Source organism: Cloeon dipterum, chromosome 1 (assembly GCF_949628265.1).
Source record: "Cloeon dipterum chromosome 1, ieCloDipt1.1, whole genome shotgun sequence".
Lineage (NCBI taxonomy): Eukaryota > Metazoa > Arthropoda > Insecta > Ephemeroptera > Baetidae > Cloeon > Cloeon dipterum.
In genome coordinates this window covers 13,239,247-13,251,399 of record NC_088786.1, presented here as the reverse complement: position 1 = coordinate 13,251,399, position 12,153 = coordinate 13,239,247, and the positions used below count along the sequence as shown (strand labels likewise).

The 12,153-nt window shown below is 39.9% G+C and overlaps 1 protein-coding gene across 3 annotated transcripts in view; it reads right to left on the bottom strand.

The window, feature by feature from the left end:
• The window catches only part of TfAP-2 (transcription factor AP-2), a 164,489-nt gene that overhangs the window by 98,456 nt on the left and 53,880 nt on the right, over positions 1 to 12,153 (bottom strand). Inside the window, exon 1 of one of the 3 annotated variants that reach the window (XM_065476004.1) lies at positions 823 to 1,118. The exons of the other annotated variants lie outside the window; for them this stretch is intronic. Coding sequence (XP_065332076.1) covers positions 823 to 825 — 3 coding nt within the window. The 5' untranslated portion in view covers positions 826 to 1,118. Of the gene's footprint in view, positions 1 to 822; positions 1,119 to 12,153 lie in introns of those variants that run through there. 3 annotated transcript variants of the gene reach the window in all.

Sequence of the window (12,153 nt, the reverse complement as noted above, 5' to 3'; positions counted from 1 at the left end):
TTTATTAAAAAGTTTCCCGAGCAGCACTGTTTAAATGCAATCTTTCAATTGGAATAAATGCCAGCAATCTTTTTTACAGCAGAGGAAAGAAAAGAAAAAGATTCGAACAGCGGCAAATAAAAGTTTTTGATTTATTGGGCAATTTGCCGAGACGAGTAGGCATTTTTCTTGGTTCAGATATTTTAAAAAGAACTAAATTACATTTACTCTTAGAAATTTGGTTTTAAATTTATAAGTAATGCATATGTTTTCTTTTTAAATTTTTGTACAGCGTCTTATTTGAATTTATTTCTAACATTGCAATTTACAAACTTTAAAAATAACTTTTTAAAAACATTTTTATATCAATTTGTTGTTGCGTTATTTGAATCATTTCTCTTAATATGAACTAAATTTAATAAGTTCAATTTTGTAGAAACAAAGGTTTTTGAATATATAACGTGTTAATGGCAATCTGTGAGAGGAAAATAAAGTAGAAAATTAAACTATCTAGCGTTTTTTCGCATTTCAAGCTGTATGTATTTTCGTAGAACGTTAAGGACCAATAATGATCTAAATACCATTAAACTTGCCAAAATAGAGAAAATAATTTAAAATATAGTATTCTAGAGCGAACTTGACCAGTTGAAATGTGAAACTGGCTTTCAAACTTAATTTTAACAGCAAATGTAAATCTTTATTAAAATTTCCTTAACTCAATTTTGAATTCCCAACTGCTCTTTTCATTAATATAGTCGTTCATCTAGCTACAAGTTAACAATGTCCTCACAGGAGAAAACTATTTTCTCGTTTGATAAAAAAAACTACATAAAATGTACTTACCATGATTTCAGGTGATTATCAAATAAGCAACAACCGAGTAACCGAATGCGGAGTGCGATTGCTCGCGACACAGTCGTTCAAGGGGCGAGAGTCGCGGCTGAAACTCGGCTTTTGCACAAAATTCGTCGGCGAGCGTTTCACTGGCGAGGACAGCTCGACATATTCGCTCGGCGACAGGTCTGGGCAAGGGTTGCTCGGAAAGGGATGATTTGAGGGAGGGTCACGTGCACGCAGCAAACAAAGAGCACGCGGAGAGAGCTCGCAGTGATATGATATTGCCTGCAGACTTTGCAGAGTGATTCTGGCTGGATGAAGCGGCCGCTATCACTTGGTTGGCTGCTAGCCTCGAGGAACCTTGCAACCTCTGGCGGAGGGGGATCCGATATTACATCTATAGCAGACACTTTACACACACACACACTCGCATCGAAATTATTATTTTGAATGCCCCTCCACCGCGGCGGTACGCACGCATGCACGCTGCCAGTAAAAAGCAAATCCCCGCTCAAGGGTAATAAAAAGAGAGACAACTGCAGCCTTTGGCACTGAATCGTCAGAAAGCGGTTTCCATGCTCTCGGGGGCTGCAGTGCTTGATTTTTGATCCTGTTTAAACTTCAGCAACAATTAATATTTTGAGGATAATATTGGACTTTGAATTTTACAGGAATTTCCAAAACTTAACAATTAGTTTCAAAGTAGAAGCAAAAATTATTTTCAGGTCCAATGACTTAAGTGTTATTAGCTAGCAAGGAGTTAGTTCACGTAAATATTATTCAGGTGCTCAGTAATTCTGGTCTGGAGGAGCGGAATTTATTAATTAAAATTTAGATAATACTAGCTTCTTGTTATATCACATGATATAGGCTCTAACTAATTTTAAAAAATTATTTTTTTCTTGTATTAAGCCTCTTCAGTCTGTGCCCTCTTTAGCAGTGCATAAAAGGTAGAAGGCTCTGCTCATATAAACTCCTGTTCGAAAAAAAATCAGATGGAATTTATCTGCACAATGAGTGACATTTCAATACCAAAACTCACTGTCAGAATTTCAACAGAAATCTACTCTCTCAAATATAAAAAGTAGCCTTTTGAGGTAAATATTTCTCAGCTTGCGATGATGCATACAAGAAAAGAAGCTTACGATTAAAAAAACACAATTCATTAAAGAATGCGCTCAAGTTTTTCATTCTTGTCAAATTATTTATTTTATAGAAATAAAGTTACAACCATCAATTAATAAGCAGATCTATAAGATACGTTTGTGCGGTATGCGGTCATTCAATCAAAATCTAAATAAAATTTACTGAAACGCACATCAACCAACACACTGCTCTTGTCAAGACTTGAATTGAATAATGCGACCATGAAATGTAAGTAAGCGTATCAAACGATCCTCCAGAACTTTATATTTACAAGATAAACCTTTAGGCTAAAAGAATTAATGCTTGCTGTTCGCTTCTTTTGTGCACTGATCACGCCAACAATGAGCGCAAAATGCAGTTGTGCAAACAGATGAAAACTTGCGGGTGGCGCATTTCTCGTGCACAATGCGATGCATTCAGCGTATTCAGCAAACGTTTTTTTATCGACTTGGTTCTAGCTAACAATTTGCTCAATCAGATGACACACAGAAGTTTCGATACAAAACGTGTTCCTGTCAGAGAGCGAATAAATATTGTATCTCTTATTTTAGTTCTTTTGAGATTGATAGGAATTAAAAATTTATATTTCGATTTTAAAATTGACAGAAATAAGTTTCATAGGGAGGGAAAAATTCAACTAAAGTTTACTAATATCTAGACTGACATAATTTTTGCTTACAGCTTTGTTCAAATTTTCTGATATACAGAAATCTTCCAGTCAGTGCTAGTTTCATTATTCTAAATTAACCTTTATATTAATTATTATTGTTGTTTATTCTCACAATTAGTCAATACATTCATGTTATGGCAGTCCAAAATTTTATAAAAGCATGTGAGATAAGGCAACACTCCTGGCTACGAAAACCCTGTCCAGGAGGACAGAGCTGGAGTGTGCCCAGACAATTAGACTGTAATTTGAAATTATTTTAAAAATAATATTTAATATCAAAATTAACTTTAGACATTGATATCATATATTGCCATAATATGCATCGAGATTTGCATGATGAAATGTGTCACAAATTAATTTTTTTCAAATATAGAAACTATGTAAAAGACGCAGAATAACACAAATGCAAAAATCTATATTTTGAAAGATTAAAATTCTGCTTTGATTTACATTTACAACAGTTTTCAAATTGTAATATACAACCGGTAATTTTCTAATAAGCCAGATATGCGGGCAAGAATGCAGCGGCAGCGAGTGCGGTGCTCCGCGGGCGAAGAGTGAGTTTTAAGCGTGCCAGGCCCGCGGCTAGGCTTCGTGAGCTCGTCTCGTGCCGGCGGCGCTCTGGAGAGCAGCAGCTCCAGCATCCAGCTCGCGGCTCATTCACGATCCACTAATTATTCTCGCACACACCTCCCTGATAATATTCACACACACGAGAGCGAGAGAGAGAGAGAGAGAGAGAGAGAGAGAGAGAGAGAGAGAGAGCAGCTTTCAATTATCCGCTGCTCACCCACTCTCTCGGGCGTGGATTAATCTGCACAAAAATGCGCCCTTTTGCCATTTGCTCCACGCACGCAGCTATTTTGCTCTCGGTAAACAACACCCCGGAGACACACAGCACACATTTTGTCGTTCTCCCGACCTTGCGCAAATTAAAACGTGTTACTTGTCATTGCACGCCAATTTCTCCAGGGCGCGTTCCCTCCTATACATTCATTCGCACACTCTCCGACGTCAGCCGCGCTTATGCTGATCATTTCCGCGAAAATTTACCCCCGACCCGCCGGGGCTGCGAGATTGGCAGGATAGTTTCGCTACGTTCGACCCGCCCGCTGCCATATATAGAAACTCGGAATTCGATAGACCCTTTAGAGCCACTCACCATTCTTTATCAGTGAGTTCATTCAGTAAATTGTTATTAGCGTTTTGTAAAACAGTTGACGTTCATTTTTACAAAACATCGTGATTTAATTTAAACTCAACATGAAGCGTATGTAAGCGGCTTTGCTCACTTGCTCACTTGACAACTTCATCTGCCCTTCATTAATTTATTTTTTTTCTAAAATATCGAACAAAAATTACATCCCAAAGCTTTGAGTCTGGTAGTTTTTGTGGATACGTTTTGTACAGGTAAGATCACAAATTTATTTTAATATGATATTCTCTTCTACTATAGATATTTCTTTTACGTGTCCACTTTGCGAGCAGACTATTTGGAGGATCGTCGGCGCAGCTTGCTCAGTCAAGAGGAAAATCTTTAATTGTTTTTAAAATTACAAAGTGATGAATGAGCCGCACGGCTCGGGTCACGATTACCGCGTGCGGATAGTTCAAGGTGAGAGGTGTTTATGTGTTGTATTATTTGAAAAGTTATAGACTCACTCTCCCCGATCACCGGCGCGCGGCATGACTGACTGTGAATGCGCTCATGAATATTACACTATTATCCGGGCTATTATCATTATGAGTCAGAGTTTACAACTCCTTCCCGAGTCGAAGGAAAGGATACCGTCGGTACCACAAAGTATAAAAAGTTAAACGTCGTGGAGGAAGGTGGGATGGTATATGTTCTCGGTTTCTTATGCATAAAAATTTCCTGGAAAGCTGCGGTTCAGCAGAAGACCCGAGCGAGCTATCCCAGATTCAGAAAAACATCATTCCTCAAACATTTTCCTGTTGCTAATTAAGCTCCTTTTTTGCGGAAACACGCTATATTTACAGCATGCTTTGCGATTATGCCAGATTAATCGTTTGAATGAAGGAAAAGGAGGAAAATATATTTTTTTGTGCCTACATTTTTTGATTTTACTGAATGGCTCTACTCTGTGTGGAAAAATTACAACTGGATGGTTAGCTAACAGTGAAAGTTAATGAGGAAAAATAAAATCATTCGTTCTCCTATATACTGTAGCAACTGTGTCGGCCACGCAGGCCTCATGTACAGCAGAGCCAATCAGTTTCTTAAATTTAAAGATTAATCCTGAATATTTTCTTCCTTGTTTTAAAATACTTTTTGTATTTTAGCATAGGCCGTGTACGACTTTTGATTTGCCGACGTTGGAGCGACTTGATCACTTGTGCATTTTGTGCCTTTTTCACTTTTTGAGTGCCGTTAATATATATGAGTCAGTTAAATAAATTAATTAATATCAATGACGTAAATTTGGTGCAAGAAATCTAATTGTTTTGATTATATATGGACGGGTAGAATTAATGTACGTGGCTTTAATAATGAAGCATAATTAAATATTTAAACCACAAACATCTAGCTATAATACTCTATGATAACAAAATTTTAACCAAAATCTGTTTCCCATAATTCAGAAATTATATTAAGGAAATTTTTATAACATTTAAATACGAGTTTTTGTGTATTTATGAGTGTTTGTGCCCATTTCAAATTTGCCCTCCAGAGCAAGGTTTCATCAAGTTATTTGCCAGAGATGGTGCCCTTTTTACTATTTAATTTTTTTTAATCCCGATCTGTCAATATTTGTATGCATCATAACTTTTCAAGTCATAATAAACAAAAATATATTAAATTGGTCTTGAAAAAAGTTTTTTAGATAAAACTTTTAGTGAATTACTTAAGGAAAAGACAAATTATATGAACTCACATTTGTTTGCCGCCGTAACCAAAGCGAGCTAACACAGCTAAAATGCCTTTAAAATATCTATCATTTCTAGGAAATGGATACGCACTTATTTTTTGCCTTGTTTCAGGCGTAAAATCATGTTTTTTACACGTGGAAATGATTTCTTCGGAGGCAAGCCAACAAACAACGAAATACGGCGCGCGTACACCAATTTTTGGAAGAAATAACATATATAAGAGGATGGCAATCACGCGGACGCGTTCGGTCGTTGAAAAAAATGGGAGAGCAGCGAGCTGGCTTATTATTGCGGCCGATTGCGTGCCCAGAAACATCGCATGTCTCATGCATCGTGAATTCCTCCAAAGCAACCCTCTCCCACACAACGAGCTGCTGCACGGCCCATCTCGGCGCGCGAGAGGCAATTAGCGTCGTAAAATTTATGACGAAATTTTCCTTTTCGCCACCGATCCGACCAGATCCATCCTCCATTTTTATTGTTATTGGTAATAATCGATCGTTCCTGCTCGGCGACGAAGGCGGAGGCGCGGCGCACACGGCCGCAGCAGATTTGCCCTTTTGCGGATCCGCAAACATTTATGGGCTATAATGGCGGAACTTCAGCAGCGGCGAAATCAACGAAGAGTGGAAAAAGGATAGTAAAACATTTAAGCATATATAGGGCTGCTGAGACTCATTTTCTGTTTAGGTTTGCTGATCAAGACACATATAATATTTGACATTTTAGGCACAATGCTGCGTACTTTTAGAATTTTTTTTTCATCTTACCGAATATCTAAATAATTATCTTAGCTATACAGGTATTTTGCGTATTTTCACCCAAGCACAAATTAATGCAGCTCACACGCCGAATCCACTCCACACGTATGCGGTGCTTATTTAGATCAATTCCAGAACTTCACTCAATTTCTCAGCGTGAAAATTCAGCAAAACCTCAATGACAGGCCGACAGCAATTCGTCATTTTCGGCCTCTTTCGAGATTTAAATAGCACACAAAAAACGAGTAAGAACTTGAGCGTGGGAGTTAAAGCTGGCTGCTCATTTATAGCAACAGCAGCTCATTGGCACTTAGCCGTGCAAAACAAATCGTGTAGCGTTGGCGAGGAAATACATTCTTAATATTCTAGTAGTCTGCCAACAGGGCGTCAATCATTTCAGTTGAGTATAAAAGGAAAATAATTGCTTTATTGCACATAAGAAAATGAATAAAATTGGTTTGGGAGTGGGGTGTATCATATAATCACAATTTTGTTGATTTAACAATATGTTAAAGGCTGAAAAAAATTCCAGACCCCAAAGTTTCATCAGTTTTGATGATTTTCAGTTTCTTACAAAGTATTTCTGCAACTTCACACTGAATGTCTTTATAGTTGGAGTCAAACAAAAGTTACATAATCTTTGAAGACGCATCAAAGTTCTACGGTGTTTGCCTTTGGACCTCTAATTTAGCAACTCAAGGTCTAATATGTGTTTTTTATCATATATCAAAGATTTTTGTTTTGCAACTAATCCCACGGTTTTTATACAAGCCGTATTTTTTTAGATAAATCATTTTAAAGCTTTGCAATTGCAAACCTAAACAGGGTGTGCATTTCTCCAATATATTATTTGAAAGTTAAACCCATTCGACCACGGCCCTAGAAACCTCAATATCCAGAGTCAAAGTTGCGAGCATCCGCGGTGGACCAATCTGCTTGCCAAAATCAATTCAGAGCAGCAGCAGCGCGCACCTGCTTTTGGAGAGTAAATCCATCGCGAGGGGCGTGTGTATATATCTTTGGGGGGTAGGAGGTGGAAATTAAACCTTGCGGGATTTTCAACGAATTCTTCTCTTTATAAACGTCAGTCACTTGGCGACTTAGTCTAACAGAATACAAGGACCTTTAAACAAAATTGATACACGACTTAGAATTGACAATTTAAAGAGATTTGTCTTGAAGAACAATTTAAAATTAGAAAAGAATTTACCCGATTGAGCCGGGTCCTTCACAATTAAACGCTCGGAACACTTAAGATGCGACTTGTTGGCTCGTGTGTCCGGCGAAAACTAATTTAAATTAAAAATCTCTCTCTCTGTTGCATTAACGAATTTCTAACAATCATGAATAACAATACCCTAGACTAAAAATGAAAAAGGAGTGGGAGCTCGGCTCCGCAACCACTACATTTAGTCCGGGGGGAGTAAACTGGAAGTTTTAAGAGACATTAACTAAACTCAAATTGCAAATCTTACTTTTCTGCATGACTTTGCAGTTTTCTCGACAGTTTCAGTTTGAACGGTCTGCTCTTCCACTACTTTGCTTTTAACTACTTCTATTGAAGAGACAGACTCTGAGGCTAAAATAAAAGCTGGTTTCAAACGGTCTACACTGACATTTTTGTGCTGGCCTTTGATTTCTAACTTGAAAAACTTGGGTCCTCTTTCTACTATCGGGAAAGGACCAGTGTATGGAGGCTGCAATGATTTTCTGACCGCATCAGTACGCACAAAACAGTGTGAAGCAGTAGCCATATCAGGATGAACAAATGTTTTGAGGTGATTTGAATGGTGTGAAGCAGGAGTCGGACGTAATTTTTCAATGATCGCGCGCAATTTAATTAACAACTCATGTTGCGGCATTTCATTCTCGGATTTAACGAAAAATTCACCCGGCAATTTTAATTGTTCGCCGTATAACAACTCTGCTGTGCTGCACCTCAAATCCTCCTTTAACACAGTTCGCAATCCTAGCAAAACGGTTGACAAGGCGGCTGTCCATTGCCCTTTGTGGCACATGAGCGCTGCTTTTAGCGTGCGATGCAAACGCTCCACCATGCCATTACACTGTGGATGATAAGCAGTTGTGAAATCTAACTTGAATCCCATCTGTTCGGCTAGTTTTTCAAACAGATCAGAAATGAATTGTCTACCTTGGTCACATACCACAGTCAGAGGACAACCGAAACGGCAAATCCAATTTTCATAAAATGCTCGAGAAACGGTCTCGGCAGTAATGTCGGTTAATGGAATTGCCTCAGGCCACCGGGTGTACCTGTCAATGACTGTCAAGAGATATTTAAAACCACCTGAATATGGCAAAGTGACCAAGTCCACATGCAAAGATGAGAATCTGTGTTCAGGCAGGGAAAAACTTTGTAATGGTGTGCGATTGTGCACGTGGATCTTTGACGTTTGGCAAGCAAGACACGCTTTTGACCACTCTGTGCAGTCTTTCTTCATTCCTGGCCACACAAATTTTTGAGTTATCATTCTCACAGTGGTTTTAATACCAGGATGGCTTAGTCCGTGCACCAAATCAAACGCCTGTTTCCTAAATTGTGAAGTGACGAATGGTCTAATTTTTCCATTGGTGCAATCACACCAAACTCTCAAATCTGAATTTGGCAGAGGGTAATCAAGAAGTTGTAATGCAGACTTCCCCTTGCGTACAAGAGCAAGTTCTGCGTCACTTACTTGAGCTTGCGCCAATTCCAGAAGTGGGAATCTAGCTGTGATCGCTGCTAGTCTCGACATTGTGTCCGCGACAATATTGCAATTTCCCCGGATAAATTGAATGTCGGTCGAATACTGGCTTATACGCTCCAAATGATTGCATTGTCGCGGGGTGCAGTCTTGTCTATTTTTGGTGAAAGCAAAAGTCAACGGTAGATGGTCAGTCAGAATGGTGAAATTTCGGCCCTCGAGATGATGCCTGAATTTTTTTAACCGCGTAATTGATCGCTAACAATTCGCGATCGTAAGTGGAGTACTTTTGCTCGGTTTTTGACAATTTTCTACTGAAAAATGCCAAGGGCTGCCAGTCTTCCTCCACTTGCTGCTGCAGCACGCCACCAATTGCTAAATTTGACGCATCAGTAACGAGCGACAATTTTGCACCTGGTAACGGATGAGCAAGCAAAGTGGACGAAACAAGCAACTCTTTGCTTTTTTCAAAAGCTTTCTGGTGTTCATTTGTCCATTTTAGTTTGTCTTTTTTAGACTGTTTTGGTCCTGAAAGAAGTGCTGTCAGAGGCGCTAAAATCTCGGCGATGTGAGGCAAGAAACGATGGTAAAAATTAATCGTGCCCAAGTATGAACGCAATTCTTCCACCGTCTTTGGAATCGGGAAATCAACTATCGCTTGCACTCTTTCCTTCTTTGCGGAGATGCCATCAGCTGAAATATGAACGCCGAGAAAATCAATCTCCTGCACGCCAAATTTGCATTTCTGCACATTTAACCTCAAACCTGCTTCGTCAAGCTTTTTAAGGACAGTTTCTACGTGCAATAAATGATCTTCTTCATTTTTGGATGCAATGAGAATATCATCTATATACACGTAGACAAAATCCAAGTCTCCAATCAGCGAATCAATGAATGATTGAAATGACTGAGAAGCATTTTTGAGGCCAAAAGGCATGAAAGGAAATTCAAAGAGTCCAAAAGGCGTAGTAATAGCGGTCTTGTAAATATGATCTGGATGAACTGGGATAAAGTGATATGCTTGGGGCAAATCTAGAGCAGAGAATATTTTACATCCCGCCAAATTGTGGGTAAAATCTTGGATGGAACGCATTGGGTAGTTATTTGGGACTGTTCCCGCATTCAGTGCTCGATAATCTCCGCAACACCTCCATTGACCCGAGTTCTTTTTAGGCACCATGTGCAAAGCAGATGACATACTAGACGACGATCGGCGCGCTTCTCCACTTTCTAACATCCTAAGGAACTCTTTGTGTGCAAAAGCTTGCTTGACTGGATCTAATCGCCGAAATCTATTTTTCACTACCAAATTTGGAACTGTCTCAATCTCGTGCACAAAATTGTGTTTGATGTGACGCCGTTTGTTGTCGGCAGAAAAGAGATCTGGGAATTTTTGTATCAAATGGAAATACGAGTGGTTTTGTTCAATCACCCGCACACTTGGTGTGTTAGAATTAATCAGACTGCTGAAACTGCTGGTAGCCACATTGGTCAATTTATCGATCAGTTTTTTTTGCTTCAAATCTACTAACAGGTCAAAGTGTGTTAAAAAAATCAGCCCCAATGATGGGATCTGAAATCTCGGCAACGAGAAATGACCATCTGAAATCCCTTTTTAGTCCCAAACTGACAGTTTTTTCAACGAATCCGAATGTTCTAATCGGCGTATCGTTTGCCGCAGAGAGAGAAATTGTTGATGGAATTAATTTAGTACCGCGCAAATAGGATGACGGGAAAACGCTAACATCGGACCCGGTGTCAATTAGGTAAACCTGTTCTGAAGTCTTGTCAGGGATGAATAGGCGACCTGATGAAGGTGGGCAAACAGCGGCCGCAATTACTGCTTGCCCTTGGCGTTTGTTGACTCATTCTCAGGAGGGGTGGCCAAGGGATGTTTCTCCAGCAAGCACGGGGAGTTGCATTGAAAAGCCCTGTCGCCAAATCTGTAATGATACCAGCAGACACCATTTTTGTGCTGGCGCGACCTCGAAGATGATCGTCTTCTTTCTCGATCTGTACCACGGGGAGTGGGAGACCGATTCCTTGATCTTCTAAGCTCTATCAGCTCCTCCATTATCAGCGCGTTGCTCTTCTGCAGTTCCTTGAGCACGTTCGTTATGTCCGATTCCTTCTCGACTGGAGCGGTCTTCGCAATCGCATGAACCGACAACTCATTGCCCATCAAAGACCATTCACGGGCGCTGTCCAGCATGGTAGCAGCTTCATCAAGGTTTTCTAGATGGTAAATTTTGCTTTGGGCATCAGAGGGCAAACCCTTCAAGAAAATGCCCTTGAGCAATGCATCCGACACGTTCGGTAGGTTAAGTTTAGAGCACATGCTCCTCAATCGAGCCAGAAATGCAGTTGGCAATTCCTTAGCTCGAATACTTTCACCCTTCAAAAACTGCTGAACGGTTTGTCCAACAGTAGGAGAGAAATTCTTCAGGATTTGAACTTTCAGAGTTTTGTACGCATCTTGAAGCGGTGGATTCATAAGAATACTCTCCAGCCCTTGAAGAACGTGCGGCTCCAGCGCGCTCACCAACATATTGAATTTTGTCAAATCCGAGAGGTTACCATACTCTTTGAATTGGTTTTCCAAAAGAGCGAAGAAGATCTCAGGATTGCTCGGAATGAACATTGGTGGCTTGTAGTTCATTTGGAAACGACGAGAAGGCTGAATCATAGTTGACTGAGCAGCATTATTATTTTCAATTTCAATCAACAATGGTTGCATCGACTCATTCAGTGAAATTTCTGTCGACTGTTGCGAACCACGTTGTTGCGAATTCAAATTCAGCAACTGCTGTTCCATCATGGCGATTCTTTGCTGCAAAACTGCATTGTCGTTTTTTAATCTCTGCACTTCACCGTCTTCTTGATTGTTCAGATTATCGTTGACCCCGCCAGGGAATCCAAAATCAGTCACCTCGAACGACATCATATCACTCTGGCTGCGCGTGTTCGTGTCAATACTCGTCGTGGGTCACCACTTTGAAATTTAACTGGACCGACTTTGAATCGCCGTAATTAATCCAGCATTTTGGTGTTGCACTGCGGTGTCGATCGAGCTTTGCGCTCCAGACCAACCGCAATCATCAACTACCAAAAATCTAATATTTTGTCATACTGTACACTCTGTTGCACGGGAATTGTCGAACGC